General features: G+C 42.1%; 1 protein-coding gene across 1 annotated transcript; it reads right to left on the bottom strand.

Annotated features, from left to right (window-relative positions):
• Nucleotides 1-918: 918 nt before the first annotated feature.
• On the bottom strand, nt 919-13497 carry LOC134076813 (ral guanine nucleotide dissociation stimulator-like 1). The gene is made up of 17 exons (XM_062532061.1): nt 13076-13497; nt 10353-10645; nt 9604-9648; nt 9335-9504; nt 8796-8941; nt 8463-8702; nt 8219-8322; nt 7879-7963; nt 6706-6777; nt 6027-6113; nt 4946-4978; nt 4607-4728; nt 4320-4415; nt 4037-4157; nt 2872-3165; nt 1701-1815; nt 919-1445 (listed from the first exon to the last, which is right to left on the bottom strand). The coding sequence occupies exons 1-17, from the start codon at nt 13139-13141 to the stop codon at nt 1297-1299; spliced, it is 2238 nt and encodes a 745-aa protein (XP_062388045.1). The 5' UTR covers nt 13142-13497; the 3' UTR covers nt 919-1296.
• Between the last annotated feature and the right edge of the window lie 1797 nt (nt 13498-15294).

Here is a 15294-nt window from a genome sequence, read left to right as displayed (position 1 = left end):
TGGACAGACATTCGTTTCACCTTGCCAGCTTGGACCAATGATCACATAATTCTGACTGAAACTGTTTTTGCATAGGATGCTATTGTATTTCCTTACGCATCAGCCCTTCCACCTCTCTCCTTGTTCTCACCTCCTCTGGTTGCAATAGATCTCTGAAGTTAGCCTACCAAAAAGCTACCATCTTTGTCCAAATAAAGAGATCCAGTAACTTGAGATGTTTTTCTATGGGAAAATAACATGGGGATTTTGGATATAAACTCTCACGGGGACAAAGATATCAGAAATGCAGAAATTCAGAAATGTTGCTCTATACAGTTTCATCCTCTGCCTTCGAGTGGAACTGTGATCTTCGGTATATGAAGACAGCACACTTTGATCTTTGCTACCCCAGAGCTAACTTACAGTGCAACTTGCTATAGGTAGTTTGCTTCAATTAACACCCAGATCTCCTGATATGGGCAAAGATGGCAGCTTTGGTTGCTTTTTTGTAGGTGAACTGCAGAGGTCTATTAGACAAATGAGACATCCTCAATGATGTCGAGCTTTGAATGATTTCCGGGGCACGAGCTGGAGGACCACGGACCGAGGAGAGAGGCCACATGCAAATAGAGCTTGGGATGCACACTTGGTACAGGGTCTCATGACCCCATCTTGAGGACACAGAATAAACTGCCAAGCGGCGAAACAGGAAGTGACTGTATATCTCAGCCAATCTTTAGTTGCTAGACATGAAACTTGCTCCTGCTTGATTGCCCCCCTCATTGCTGCCTGCAGCTACAGTATATTATCTATAGTATTCTAAGATTATAATGTTTTGTCTCAAAGTACAATATTCTTATAGTTCCTATAGAAATAAGTAGGCATCGCCAATATCCGACCCAGGTCAAAATTGTTACATTGTTAACAAGATAAAAACAGTTATAACAAATCACACCAAGTTTATTTGGACTTGAAACAGCCACATTCTCTCTCTCTCTGTCTGTGTGTGTTTGAAAGGGGATGGGGATGACAGGATACAGTTCATGGATCATTTGCGTCATTAATAAATAAGCTGTCCTCTCAGTAACAGATCATACTCTACTGCCAACAAGACAAGAATAGAAATCTCCTTGCCTGTTAGCTTAAGTTTCAGTGTAAATCCAATGATCCATCTCAAAGTGCTTTGAAGTGAAGTTTTTTTTTTTTTTTACATAAAATGTACAATATAAAAATATGGCTAAAAATTCACAAAGCGATGCAAAAGTTTGACTTCATCCTCTTCGGCTTTGCTTGAAATCTGGCCTGGAGATGGCGCTGTTACTTCTGTCCTCTAGTTAGTGTGCCTAAACCAGACGCACTCAGTGGGGGCCTGCGGTATCCTTTTGGGCAGTGGCGTAGAACAAAGTCATAGTTTGCAGATGTGGACATGGCGTAGAACACATTGGCTTTGTCTGGGATGAGAAGCTCTGTAAAAGGGGAAAAGATTATTTAGATGACACTGTGGCAGGGACTTTCATTTTGAATCATATGGCAATGTACTGTAGGTCACATGTCTAGTCTAATAAATCTATTTTAATCTCACATTTCATTTCCATTTGCATCATGTGCACATGCTCTTCCACATTTAATTACACATAACATACTGGACACATCAACAAAAGTGTTTTAAGTGTGTAAAAGTATGCTTGAGGCACTAATAACTTTGTCAATGTAAAGTTTACCTTTGCCTTCTGATAGAACCTGACTCAGGGTGAAGTCATGGCTGTTCATGGTCTCAAGGTGGTGTTTTTCTAAGGCTCTCTGAATCACTTGCACTGTCTTGTCCTGACTGGTGAGCTGTGGAGGGAAAAACAAAATGTCATTCACCTGAACTCAACCAAAATGGTTCTGTTGTCTGTGACCAAAGCCTTTAAAAGAAACCAGGACAACAACTCAATCTTCGGTACTCATCCTACTCGACGTATTGGCTGCCTTCAATAGGCTTAACCACTGCATCCTTCTGTCCATTTTATCAAACATGGACATGACAGGCACAACACTGTCCTGGTTTGAATCCTACTTCACGGGGCGTTTGATCAACGTGTCTTGGCTAGAGCAGCAATCCTCAATCCACATCTCACTACCTCACTAAAGACATACCCCAAGGCTCGGTGATGGGGCCCATTCTCTTCATCGATTAGCCGCTCGCATGGCTTCTCATACCACTGCTATGCAGATGATGCAGTCTGCACTGCTATTCCCTGACAACACCCTGGACCTCTGAATTTCTCTCAGACATATCTTGTGGATGAAGGGACATTACCTTCAGCTGAACCTCTCAAAGACTGAACAACTGGTCCTCCCAAACAAACTACACATCATTGTATCAAAATTGACATCTCTGGCTCACCAAGGTGACCATGTTGCCTTGGTCACTATTCAATTTAAGAGAAATCAGGCCAGATACTCTACCCAACTCCTGGTAAACGTCATGGTTATCTCATGCCTCGAGCCCTCGACTACTGTATCAGGCCTCCCAGCCAGTAGTTGTGGCACTTAAGTTTTTGTTGAAAATATTTCTTCATGAGATATTGTTTTTTCCCGGAATTCCTTCATGATTAATTTTTTTGTCATTGTTTTCATTGGGACACCAAGATCAATTGCCAAAAGATTACTTTTAAAAACCTCTTTTTATGGTCATTGTGATCGCAAAACGCCGCATCTAAGACATTTCATTAACTACAGACTAAGTTATGATCAATCAAATTAGATGTAATTCTCAATATATTCTCATCGATTGAAACAGGTCATGGTCAGGTAGTATGATGACCCAACACAGGCCATTGTATTAGCGTTCTAATAGTCATTGATCATTTCAACCATTAAGAATGTGAAAATTTTAGTCGGTCTTACCAGAATACTTTTGTACATGTTTCCATTGCTGCTCTCACAACCCATCAAGCTGACACGGATTATGCAGGAGTCGGCCACCTGCCGGTTGTACACGGGCAGCGAGGTCATCGACACAGACCGCTTGTGTGTGGAGGACAAAGCGCTCTTGGGTGGCGCTAGCGAGAGTGGAGAGGGCGGGGGACCCGAGAGGTCTGGCTGTGAACTGGACGTCAAGGAACCACAGGCGCTGCTGGTGTCCGAGGAGGCAGAGGATGGGAAGGAGTCAGCCATGTTGTGGCAGGAACTAGAGAGAGACTACAGACAGAGGTGGAGAAGAGGGTAGTTGTTTGTTATGACTTCAGTGGAAAATAAATCACAATGACACCCATTGACAAGAATGGCTTTGTTTGGTTCGTTATGGTTGAGGTGCAGGTTTATACATCGATTCTACCAAATTTCTTCAGCTATATAACAGCTATAACACAATGCCTTTCTTTTCTTCTCTTCATTCTTCCTGTGTAAAACACTGATCTGATTCTGATCCATTGAGATGCTGGCATGCTGGGATGCAATCAACACAGGGTTTTGTCTTTATTAATTCGCCTAAAACGGTCATGCAGTTTATACTGCTATGCTGCTAATACATAGGACATTACTATAAATCAGCGACAACCGTTTTAAAAAGATTTATATCAAGCTGTAATGATAATGTCTTTCCGAGATAAACTTGTTTTCTTTTATTACTAATAATCAGCCTGTACAGCACTAACAGAACTTCAGCAAACATTGTATAATGCTGAGCATGGCCTCTAACTAGGAACATTAATTTCAGTCCTGTTGATGCTGGAAACTCTAAATGCAAATGCAAACCTCAAGGACATGTTTAGTTAACATTGCTTGGTGCAGCGGGCCTGCTGCAGCAAGGACAGAGGTCCCAACAGATTGTTGAATTAGTTAAAGCTTGGGGGAGCACTATGATAATTAATCATAAGTGACCCAGGATGTCTTTTGGCTGTGTAAATGTATTGCCCTGTGGGGAAGGAGTCTGGGAATGACCTGGATGTTTGCTTTGCAATGAATACTAACGGAGGAAATGTTGCTGGTTCACTGGTTTGCACTAGTACTGTAGGTGGGGTGGGGTGGGCTGTGAGGCAGGTGTACAGAAAACCAATAAGTTGTAGCCTACCTCTCGCCGAAGTGGGGAGGAGTTTGAGAGGTCCTCCATTTCAGAGCCACTGGAGCCAGAGGAGGAGACACTGATCTGGTCTGCGTACATCTTTTTGGACTCGTCACTCACCATCAGAAGGCTGAAAGGATCCCCAAGAAAGAGTTGTTTGAGAAACCGCTTTGGCTCCAGAACCTCAAAACTTGAATGTGAAAGACTTACAGCAGTCCTTAAATGATTCGTCATTCATGAATCGATAAAAACAGCCTCTTTTTTTTTTTAAGGGAAAACGCCCAGCACTTACGAAGACAGTTTCCTGGTGAGGGACCGATGACTCCAGGAGCTGGAGGTCCGGTGACAAGTATCTACAGGAGGCTCCAACTGACGGGAAATGTCATAACTGATTGAAAAGAAACACAAATGCTCATGAATAAAGTATTGACTCAGACCAGCAAGATAAAGGTTTTTGCCACATTCATGTAATGGTCGATATAATTGTTCTTTTTCAGTATACACAATGTATTCATTATGATGACAGCAACCAAATGTGTTGATGATTGAAATATATATTTTTCTTAGATAGACACCAACCTTTCCTGGTCTGCAAGTAGCCTCTGACCTAGGAGCCAGGCAGCAATTTGGGGATGATAAGGCAAAGTGTACTGTGAGCAGGAGAACTGCATCTGGCGGATCTGAGAAAGAATCTCGTATTCCTGCGAAGATGGAGAGTGACAAGCACAGTCAGACATAGCTGCTATCTCAAAAGAACAAACAAGACTAGTCACTATACTCAATTATGTCAATTATTTAAGTACATGAGATTATGTAAAATACACATTTTAATTGATTAATTGATTTTCTTTCATTCTTAAATGGCATCATCTAAAATATAGTGAAATATGCACTGATGGAAAGAAAGCAGGAACTCACCCGTCTCCTCTTCTCAAAGTTTATAAGGCCCCCCTTAGGACATACACCAAAAGACAGGGATATAGAATAAAAGAGACAGGAACGACAAGTTAGATCCAACCTCCTTGAGGTAGCTATGGACCACGTAATACAGTACATGCCTGTTTTACACAAAATGTCTTTTCAACAAAATATACTGATATAATATGACCATATGCATATAATGTAAGTGCTAAATTGGTAAATGGGTGTCTATAATGACACTTATCTCCCTCAACAATGGAATTCTCTTCTCTGATTGGCTGATGGGGTGGCCATTAACTTCGTATAACCTGCTACCTATGAAGTAGTTCCCGTATAACACTTGAATATTAATTCGCCAAACTCGTTGCGAAGTTTAAATGAACTGTCACGTTGCATCCAAGCTGAAATACAGACGTGCAGAACCATAGTAACATTGTAGCATATGACGGAGGTGGATTGTAGCTAGTTTGATGCCATGTAGGCTATAAAAGTAGCGATCTTTCAAAGTCAAAGTTAATCAGAATCCTGGGATATGGCCGCTTGACAACGGGAGAGATAGAACTAACGACTGGCTTTTGGCCGTAGCAACCAGCCATTTAGAACTAACGACTGGCCTTTGGCCATAGCAACCATCCACTTTAGAACTAGTAACGGCAGTTTTGTCCTGCAAGTAGAAAGTTGATATGTGGCGGAAAGTAGTCCCACAGTCAAGACAGTTTTAGCGATGTTAACGGACGCAACGGTGGAATAAAACTATGTTCTAAATATACAGGTTATGAATACAAACGGGAGATAAGCGGGATAACGGCCTTCGAGGTCGACCGGTTCGATGGAAATAATGGCACGGCGGAGGTAACTCCGTCTCCGTGCTTCGCACGTCGCCGGAGTTCTAGACCTCCACCTAGCCATTATTTCCATCGAACCGGTCACCTCGTCGGCCGTTATCCCTTACTTATTCGATATAGATAGACCAAACACCCAAATAACATTTACATATCCGATGCTCCTTTTAAGTTAATCTACACTTTAATGTAGAGCACTACGCCACAACATCATTCTTGTCAGCTAGGAGTCTCACCTCTATAGTGTCTGTCAAGGCCGTGTCCAGCATTGTGAGAACAGTGAGATATGTGCCGAGGTATGGAACAACTCCGTTTGTGACACTCTACAAAAATACAAGGACATGTCTAAATGACAGGGAAGGAAGCTGACATTTTGAAGGCTAAATGTTGGCTGACGTTTGACCTTGAAAGCAACACAATTTGACTAAGCTCTGTAGTGACTTCCAAAGACGTCATATAGAGCAACAATCACAACAGAAACCTGCCTTTCTCAGCTGAAAAGTTAGTTTCTACACAGGATTTCCCAGAAGATAAAATGCTAACCAAAAGCTACAGAATGAACTAACCACAGCCCACATGTTCCCTTGGTGTACTCCTCAAGTCAGCATTTTCAGTGCTAGTGTATACATTTCATCTTTGTTATAGTCAGTGCTAAAGAAATAGGAAGTCATAAAGCGGAACATAATATACACTGTTAAACATTCTGTTTTCTTAATTTCAACTCATAAAAAATAAGTCAAATTCCAATTGTCTCAGCCCAATTCAAGTTAAGTTCAACTTAAGATCTTTAAAATAACCTTTTTTCTTTTACTGCACTGACCTCAGAAAATGATCAATTTAAACTATAACTGCTCCTTATTTCTCCAAAGAGCCCATTTACTGCAAAGAAAAAAACTATCTCCTCTGAGTTCTTACTATTTGTCTTGAGATGCTGTATCTTTTCAGAGTCTTAGGAGAAATGGTCTCCATGGCTGGTTGACTTCCATCCTAAACCAAAACAAAGGATATCACATTAAGATTAAAAATAAAGGTTGTTTTCTCTTTTCTGTGGCTGGACATATTTATTGTGCATTCCTTTTCTCTGGCTGTTACTGCAGTTAACTTTGTCTTTTCTTATGTAAGAATTCTGATCTTCAGTCTCACAGCAAGCTTTTTGAGTCCTTAATTACTAAAAAGCCCAGTGTTGTCAAGCAGAGGCATTCAGGGACTCCTAACCTCTTGATATTCTAAAAGCAGAGTGAACAATGGTACTTTCATGCAAGGGAACACAGCGAGAACATTGAGCTAAAACGGCGCTTGCATGCAAAGTACTGTTGACACAGACAAAATAAGTCCTTGGGACAGGGAGCACCTGAAACTCATTCCCTAATCATGTGGGTTAAAGTCGCTGCGGATCATGGAGAACGAAAACACCTTCATGTGGGACAACAACAGATATCGATTTTACCACACCCCAACCCCCCCCACCTTTAAGCCCCCGGGACATAACTGCAACCTTAGACTCACACTTTTAGACATTCCAAAAAAAGAATAGAATAGAATATATACTTTTTTGATCCCGTGAGGGAAATTCAGTTCTCTGCATTTAACCCAATTTAACCGAATTAGTGAACACACAGCACACAGTGAACACACAGTGAGGTGAATCACAAAAGACTACATTAGCTTTAGTAGCGCCAAGTTAGAATAATAGAAATCCAGCAGAGTAGATATATGCAGGCATAGGAATGCAATTATTATGATCAGTTTAAGTTGAGTGCTCAAGTTTAGGCAAAAGCCTAGGTTAATGAACACACAAATCTGAAGTCGTTCACGAAACATTAACTCTGACAAATGACAAAAATGGAGGCATAGGGGAAACACAACCCATAAGTTAAATACATTATGTAACCTATAATGCAATAAAGACATAATAGTTGTCATGTTTACAGAGTGGAAGACAAATTGGAGAGACATTTTCTATGGACAAGGTTCATGCTCATTCCAATCCAGCTCTTTCTGCTTTGCACTGTACGCCTCACTGCAAGTCTGTCTGTGTATGTTAGTGGGTGTGAGAGGATTGTGAGATGATTGCCATTTCTTCCTCACCTCTGTGAAGATCTCCCTGCTGGTAAGCACACAGTTCTCATCTGGTAGTGTCTCACACAGGCTCTCAAATGAGGCCGTGCTCTCTCTGCGGAGACCCAGGAGAGAAACACATTGCTGTCAACATACTGTACATGGCCAGTTATTCATTCTCTCAATCTCTCACACGGTCACATGTGGTCCCCTATGGTCAACTGGCCATTATGAAAATGGTACCAATATATGTGTAAACGTGTAGACATGTTCTCATGCAGACATTTACATATTTAGAACAGTAAAACTATCAAAATATGATAGTAGTCAAAAGGAAGCTCTTTAGATTTGTATTCATTGTGATTCTCACCTACTAACAGCAGACCATGTCTTTCTTAGCCTGTAGATGGGATTTGATTGTAGGGCAGACAGAATGGCTTTTAAGGAGGAGAAATTCCTCAACTGCCTACACTCCTGTGAAAAAGACACCCAGACCCCAGATAAACATTTGTATTTGTACATTTGTATGAGTTGTGGCACTAATAACTTGACATAGAACATGGACAGTGATCATGATTTAGAACGTTAATATACTGGGGTGCAGGTGTCCTCACCTGTGCCACCTTTATCCATTTCTCAATGACCTTTGCCCTCTGGACGTGGGGTTGGCTGGGGCAGCGTGTGGAGGCCGGGCTGGAGCTGGCTGCTTGGCAGAGGATGGAGGAAATGACCTGGTTGGTGACGGCATTGAACTGGGCTATGGTGGCACGGACGGTGGGGGAGAGGTTCTCTTTGTCGCGCTGAGACCAGATGCAGCCTAAACACTGGAATGGAACCACCTTCACAAACAGCTCCTGTTTGGGTAACAGGGTAAAAAACGATAGATTAGAGGGATGCGACCTGCTCCACCCATATTGTTAGTGGTGGACGTGGTGTTAAACACTCACAGAGTCCAGCCGAGTAAGCTGCTCAGCAATGCCCTGCACAGAGAAGTCCAAAAAGCCCCGATGGTCCAATGGTGTGTCTGGTTCTAGCTCATCTTCATCCACATCTGACTCTTCAGCTGGACTAGCTTGTCCATTGTTTACGTTTGCTGAGAGGGAGGGCAATTAAAGAAACATGAGAAGGATTAATACACCTACCAGATTTATACAAAAAAATACAAGTTATTGAGTCTTGAACAGTGGAATTGGTAGGATCGTCAATGAGCGTGATGAGTATTAAGTAAAGTTAGTAAAAAGTGGCGTCCGCGCCTTTGTCTTTCTTTGTGTGTCGCTTGGTGCGTAACTCCAAAAATGAGTAAGTCCAGAGAAAGAAAAGAAGTTGCACACAAAAGCTGAATTATAAGAACTAGTATTAAAAACATAAACCGAAATATATAATGAGCCAAAGACACAAAACAGGGAAACAAACGTTTCGGGTCTAGCCCATCATCAGTATTCCCGTGATGAGTGTGAGAAACGTTATGGGGCAGGTTTCACAGTACCTTGACTCTGGAACTTCTTGAGCAGAGCTTCAGAGCGCTGGGCCAGAGAGCGCAGTGAGGGGTGTTGCCTCAGGTGGAGGGAGAGAAATCGTAGAGACGGGTGCTGGGGAGGGTCCCAAAGGTCCTCACTGAACTCCTCCAACCACGTCTGCACCAAAGCCTCCAGAGGACTGGGGGGAAATAACAAGAGTGCATTCTTCCTAAATACATTGTGCTCTTGAATAAGCCAGTGACAAATGAGAGGATCAAATGAGTGGGTCAGGTCTTACCTCTTTTGACACCGCTTGAGGCCAGCTTCAGAGTTGAGGCCCTCTCTGTTGGACAGAAACAAAAATAGTTTAAATGTGTGAAATAAATGTGTGAGATAAAGCAGCGCAGCCAAACAGAGGCCACATTGTTGTGGGTGGATTCCCCCAGTGTTGCGCAAGGCTTTGTGGAGGCTCTAATAGCCCATGTTAGAATGCTTATTATGTCACAGCAGAGGTGCTGTGCCTTGTAAGTGAGGACACATCAACAACAAATAGATCCGCCGAGTCGAAACACCAGCCTGACTAAAAGGAGCCGTTTTGAAGAAGTAATGACATAACACCTCAAGCGGCTTTCACATCTACCATTACAGAGAGACAGGTGAGGCCATTGCGATGTGAAGGGCTTTTACACTTAAAGGACATTGATATGACTCCCCCCCCAACCCACAGACACACACACGCCCCAAAAATAATTGTTTAATGACCACAGACTGACACATGACCACAGACTGATCCTTTCCTACATATCTCTTTTTACAGAACTTTTAAATTATGCACATGAAGCACTATTAGGACACAATAAGCACTTTATTGATCTAAATTTATATCCAGATCTAAATGAGGATATTCTTGCTACTATTGTTTAGAAATTGCAAAGAAATTTCGTTCAATGTGCACTGTGTCTATGTGTATACCTGAAAGACATTAAAGTTATCTATCTATCTATCTATCTACAATGAACGATTTTCTGTCCATTATTTGGGCAGCACCTGTTGAAGAGGAGCTCGATGAGCGTGCTGGTGCTGGTGAAGGCGCGGTACGTGGACAGGAAGATGTGTGCGACGTCCTGCTCCTGGGAGTCCAGCGGCACCATCAGCTGGGACACCAGCCGCTCCAGCGTGGCCGCCTTCAGCCTGCGCACTTTACACGTCCTGTACTGGACGAAGCTGTTGGAGGGCGCGGCCACGCCGGCGTCCGCCGCCGGCTGCACGGGCTCCCTACGCAGGGTGACCCCGTACACGGCTCCATCCTCAAACTCCTCACCCCACTCCTGAACAGGATCCTGCAGGACACACAGACACACAGCTCGGTGAGGCGGCAAACAAGGAACTCTTTGCTGTGATTCAGATGACTTTTTTAAAGGCACCCTCAAGTGATTTCCTGTGAACTTCATGGGAGAACGGACACAGAGTCTATGTCAGTGTCAAGACAAGATGTTAAAAGAGCTGATGGATCAAAATGGGCTGATGAAGTTCAACATGAGGGTAACACCAGACTAAGCTTTTTGTTTTTACCTGATCTTTGACCTTGCTACCATCACTCCCTGGTGTTTTTGAAAAATACAAGGAGGCTTAAAGGAGGAGTTAAAAGTAGCACTGAGTTGCTTACAACAAATATGCTAGAGTCAACCCCCCAAGGGTGTGAACTGATGTAACGTCGTCATCCCAACTCTAGTAATCTCATGCAGACATGACAGGGCAGCAACACAGGTCCTGGTGGCTTGCTGCTTGTAATGCATGGTAAGCAAAAGCTTTGAAGTGTCAGCAAAACCACTGTCTAGTGCAAGCCCATAATAATCAGTCCTGGGGTAATGTAGTCCACACAGCAATTTAAAACACCAGATTCAGTGGACATGCCCCAGTGTTTATCTGTTTACATCTTGGACATACATGGACAAGCTTATGAGCTGATGGGTTAAAATAATAGTCTCCGTGCAGAGAGACATGTGTTGGGTCCTGTGCGTTTGCAAAACCATCATCAGTAATTCTCAAACTGACTCCTTTTACAGTGATGCACTTCTTCTTCATTAGTGTCTTTACACCTGCTTCGTTCCCTCACTATGCTGCAAATATAGGCTCTCTAGAAGGTGCGTTTCCTACTGCTTTACCTAGTGAAGAAAAGCAAGCCTTATTAATTAAGACGACACTCTGCTCGTGACACACTTGTGGAGCACCAACACAAAAGGACAGATGACCCTACGCATAAAGGGAAAAGATAATGAAATGCAGCTGCTTTGGGAAACTAAGACTAATCAACCTTTAACAAAGCCTGAGAGGGTGCTGGGATACAACTCAATTCATAGCATCAGCATAAATCTGCACTTCAATACGCAAGCCCTCATCCCACATCTCGATTCATCTTTTTGAAATACAGTAACACGGTGTTCCCTTACGTCATCTTAATAGCCCCTATTAGATATTTCCCCGTTCACTATCCATTGCTTTGTTCCAGCTGTTGAAACTGAACTGTCAGGTTTTCTTAACAGATGAATTGATACACGGATTATAAGACCAAAGCACGTCACTAGCTTTACTTCATGTGTTCAAATACCTCAGTGGAGGAAATAATGGCACAGAGTTACAGCCAGTCAGACAAAAGCTCATATCAGTTTTCAAATCTCTTAGATTTCACATGACAAGAGTGCCAATCGAAGTAGAAGACTGTACATCATGTTCTTGCAGAAACGCACTGATGTAATGATTAAGGCACCAGCAGCAAAACACATGATACTGGGTCAAGATGAAAATTAAGAGTCAAGTTAATGATTGAACTAAATGGCTAGTTAACAAGAGGCCACTGTCAAGGTGGGAAGAGTTTGTAGGCTATGTAGTTTTGCTGAGGTCGTGCTAGAATGTCTGGCTAGACCTGTCTGAAAATACTTTCTACGAGGAGAGATTGGCCGTTTGCCCTTTTTCCTCTCAGAGATGGGACAAGGCACATGATGGCATAATGAAGCTGTTAAACTTAGTCCTGAACTGACCTGTGTATTCTGGTCAATCATTATGCAATTGTATCACAGTTGATGGCACCAAAGGTGTCCCTATTGTGGACGCTGCACTAAATACAAACAACTCACACAGAGCCAGTTTTCTCACTTCTAGTTCCATGTCCTGCACACTCACCAGCATTTGAAAAGGCCTGGCATTCAAATTTGATAATATGTTTTGCATCTACTGATTCACAAAGGACACCCAGCGAATAGCAAGCCATCATAATGCACAATAATGACTACAAGTAGCAGATCCTGCAAAAGTAGGCTAGTCCTGTTCAGTAGTTTTTTTTTAAAGCGTCCAATTTGGCAAAGATAATGCGGCTCAAGAGAGGTCCACACCACCATATGCAGTCAACCTGACAGGGGCCTGCCCTGCCTGCCTGTCGACCTTCCTCCAACCTCCCAAATGTCCGCCACCCTTCCATCTTACTCGACCCACATTACTGACTTATGACTAACAGGTGTATAAATGGAACGATGGCCTCCCTTCTCACCGTGTCTGAACTTGATATGCGCCACTATTTCAAGAGCATTCAGTGCACACACATACAGAGCTGACACAGTTAAACAACCAAGTGCAGAAAATATATGCACAGACATAACGGCAGTTTAACAGATGATCACCAAAACCACTTTAATAAAAATCGGCATATGTTAATTAAGACACGAAAGTTTAAATTATTCATAAATTAATGCGCCTGCTGCGCAGAATTAGCCTACCATAGTCAGTTGCCATTTTCCCATCTTCCGCTGCTCCTCGGTGAACCTTTTAAGGGGTAATCCCATCCATTTCAGTGATTTGTCAGGAATGAAAATATGTATCTTCAAAGTCACCCACTTCAGAGAACAAACGCGAATACTTTACGGCTGCATGATTATACTTCAAAAAGTTGTTAATCTCTGTAAAAAAAAATACATCTACTTAAAGTAAGACTATAATAAATATTTTCTTAGTGCAATAGCCTATGTCACATCTTTCAAGTTTATATGACTGAAATGGTTTTTCCTCTTAAAAATGTTTCCAAAACACTGAATTTAGCCTGCTCTTATCAAAAGTCTGGTCTATAGGCTACTCTACTAATCAGATTGCAGCGAAGCCAGTCGTGAGTGCTGTCTTCGCCCACAGCAGAGTCGCTCTCCCTTCATTGAGCAACTTCACCTGTGAATGCATGTCTGTCAGGTGGGTGGTGTCTACGCAGGAAGAGAGATCCCTATTTGTGAACTCACAGGAGGGCGTGTGGACTGCTGTCAAACCCGCAGGGACTCAAAACAGAAAACTTATCCGCGCTCACTTACCGACTGACGCAAAATGTCGTTGTCTGCAGGTCTGCTGCTCAGTTTGAGTATCTTATTATCAATAGGCCTACATGGTCACCCTGGTAACTTTGATTTGTGCTCGTGAAAAAATGGAATCCGAAGTCGCTTTGGATAAAAGAATCTGCTAAAGGAAGAAATGAGTGAAGTTCTCAGTGACGGAGCACAGTCATACATGTTTGTAAACTCTCTGCATTTAGTAGAGGTCTAGCCTGCAACAAGCTGAAAGATACTAAGTAGGTCATACAAGATTTTGTAGTCTGAGCCCTGTTTTGTTTGCTTGTAATTGGCAGAGGATCTGAATCAAGCTACTGTTCCAGTTCAGTAGGGCTCTGGTCACAGAGCAGGTGACACAAATAGGCAGAAGTTATTTCTTGCCATCCAAAGACAAGTGCGGAATAGTGGGGATTATTTGAGTGTGATCAGTCTCTGGGTGAGATTTACTCCCTATGTTTGCATAGTGTACACATAAAGGTCATAGCTCCTTTGTATTTCCATAGAATCTCTCTGCTGAATGCAATCTTTCCTTAGAAAACACTGAAGTAATTGGTGTGTGTGAAACTAGAGGCCCAGTAATGTAACTTTTCAGGCTGAAAATGGCCCATCATGTGCAATCCATTTAACATGTCTCCAGGGTGCCCTTGGGGAGGATTTCAATCTTATTAGGACTCATTTAGTTAGATAAATGAATAAAATAAATGTAGGCCTAATAAGAAAATAACTAGATTACTTTTGAATGATTATTATGGATTAAATTATTCTCTTTTGTTACCGCGGCGCTTATTGACAGATGATACCCCGCTGCCTATTTTTCTAAAAAGGATTTGTTGAAGGATGTTTACATAACTGTTTCTCAATCATTGGCGTAAAGGAGAGCTGGATTTTATGTTTTAGTATTTTCAGTGAAATCCATCATAGTCTCTCTCCTTTCATTAATAGGCTACTACTTATTATTGTCTGTCAAAATCTTATTGTGAAATTATACCTTATTAATGAAAATAATAAAATAGCATGTAAAATAAATATATATATCGGAAAATCTACTCTATGAAGCATTGTGGCAAAATAATGTTTGGGATGTAAAACACAATAAGAATGTTACACGTGTCTGTTAATGGTCTCATCTGCATGTTTTTAACAGGGTCAAGATGGTCAACATATCATTGCAATGGAGCAAAGAAGACAGTCTAAACATTTTCCCCCAACATGGCATAAAAATATGTAGTCTCCCCTCATTCTCAAGGATTTGAAGATGTTTGCCATAGAAGAAGGAATGACTGACAGTGAAAGTATGCGGTCAGTGTCATCTCTGAAGAGAACTAGATCTCAGATTCCACCGCACAGAGAATGCAAGGAATCCAGCATGTGGGTGGTCACACTGACTCATGGCCCACTCCTGATCTGCTGTGTCAGTCTTGTAAAAGCTGATATTATGATATATTCTTGTACATAAAAGCCCATGCAAATGTGATTTCTGATAGCTGATGGTTTCAGTCTCCAGCATTGCCTTTCTTCCTGCTGACTGCATGGATTGAGTGAAATATGTAGCTGATTTTGTAGTTCTGCCATGTTAGTCCTCTGGATGTTTTATTTTCTTCCATTTGTGTAGCTCTACCAACTTGTAC

The sequence above is a fragment of the Sardina pilchardus genome, chromosome 3, assembly GCF_963854185.1.
Source record: "Sardina pilchardus chromosome 3, fSarPil1.1, whole genome shotgun sequence".
Lineage (NCBI taxonomy): Eukaryota > Metazoa > Chordata > Actinopteri > Clupeiformes > Clupeidae > Sardina > Sardina pilchardus.
Note: the sequence above shows the minus strand (reverse complement) of the source record. Positions and strands in the feature narration are given on the sequence as shown.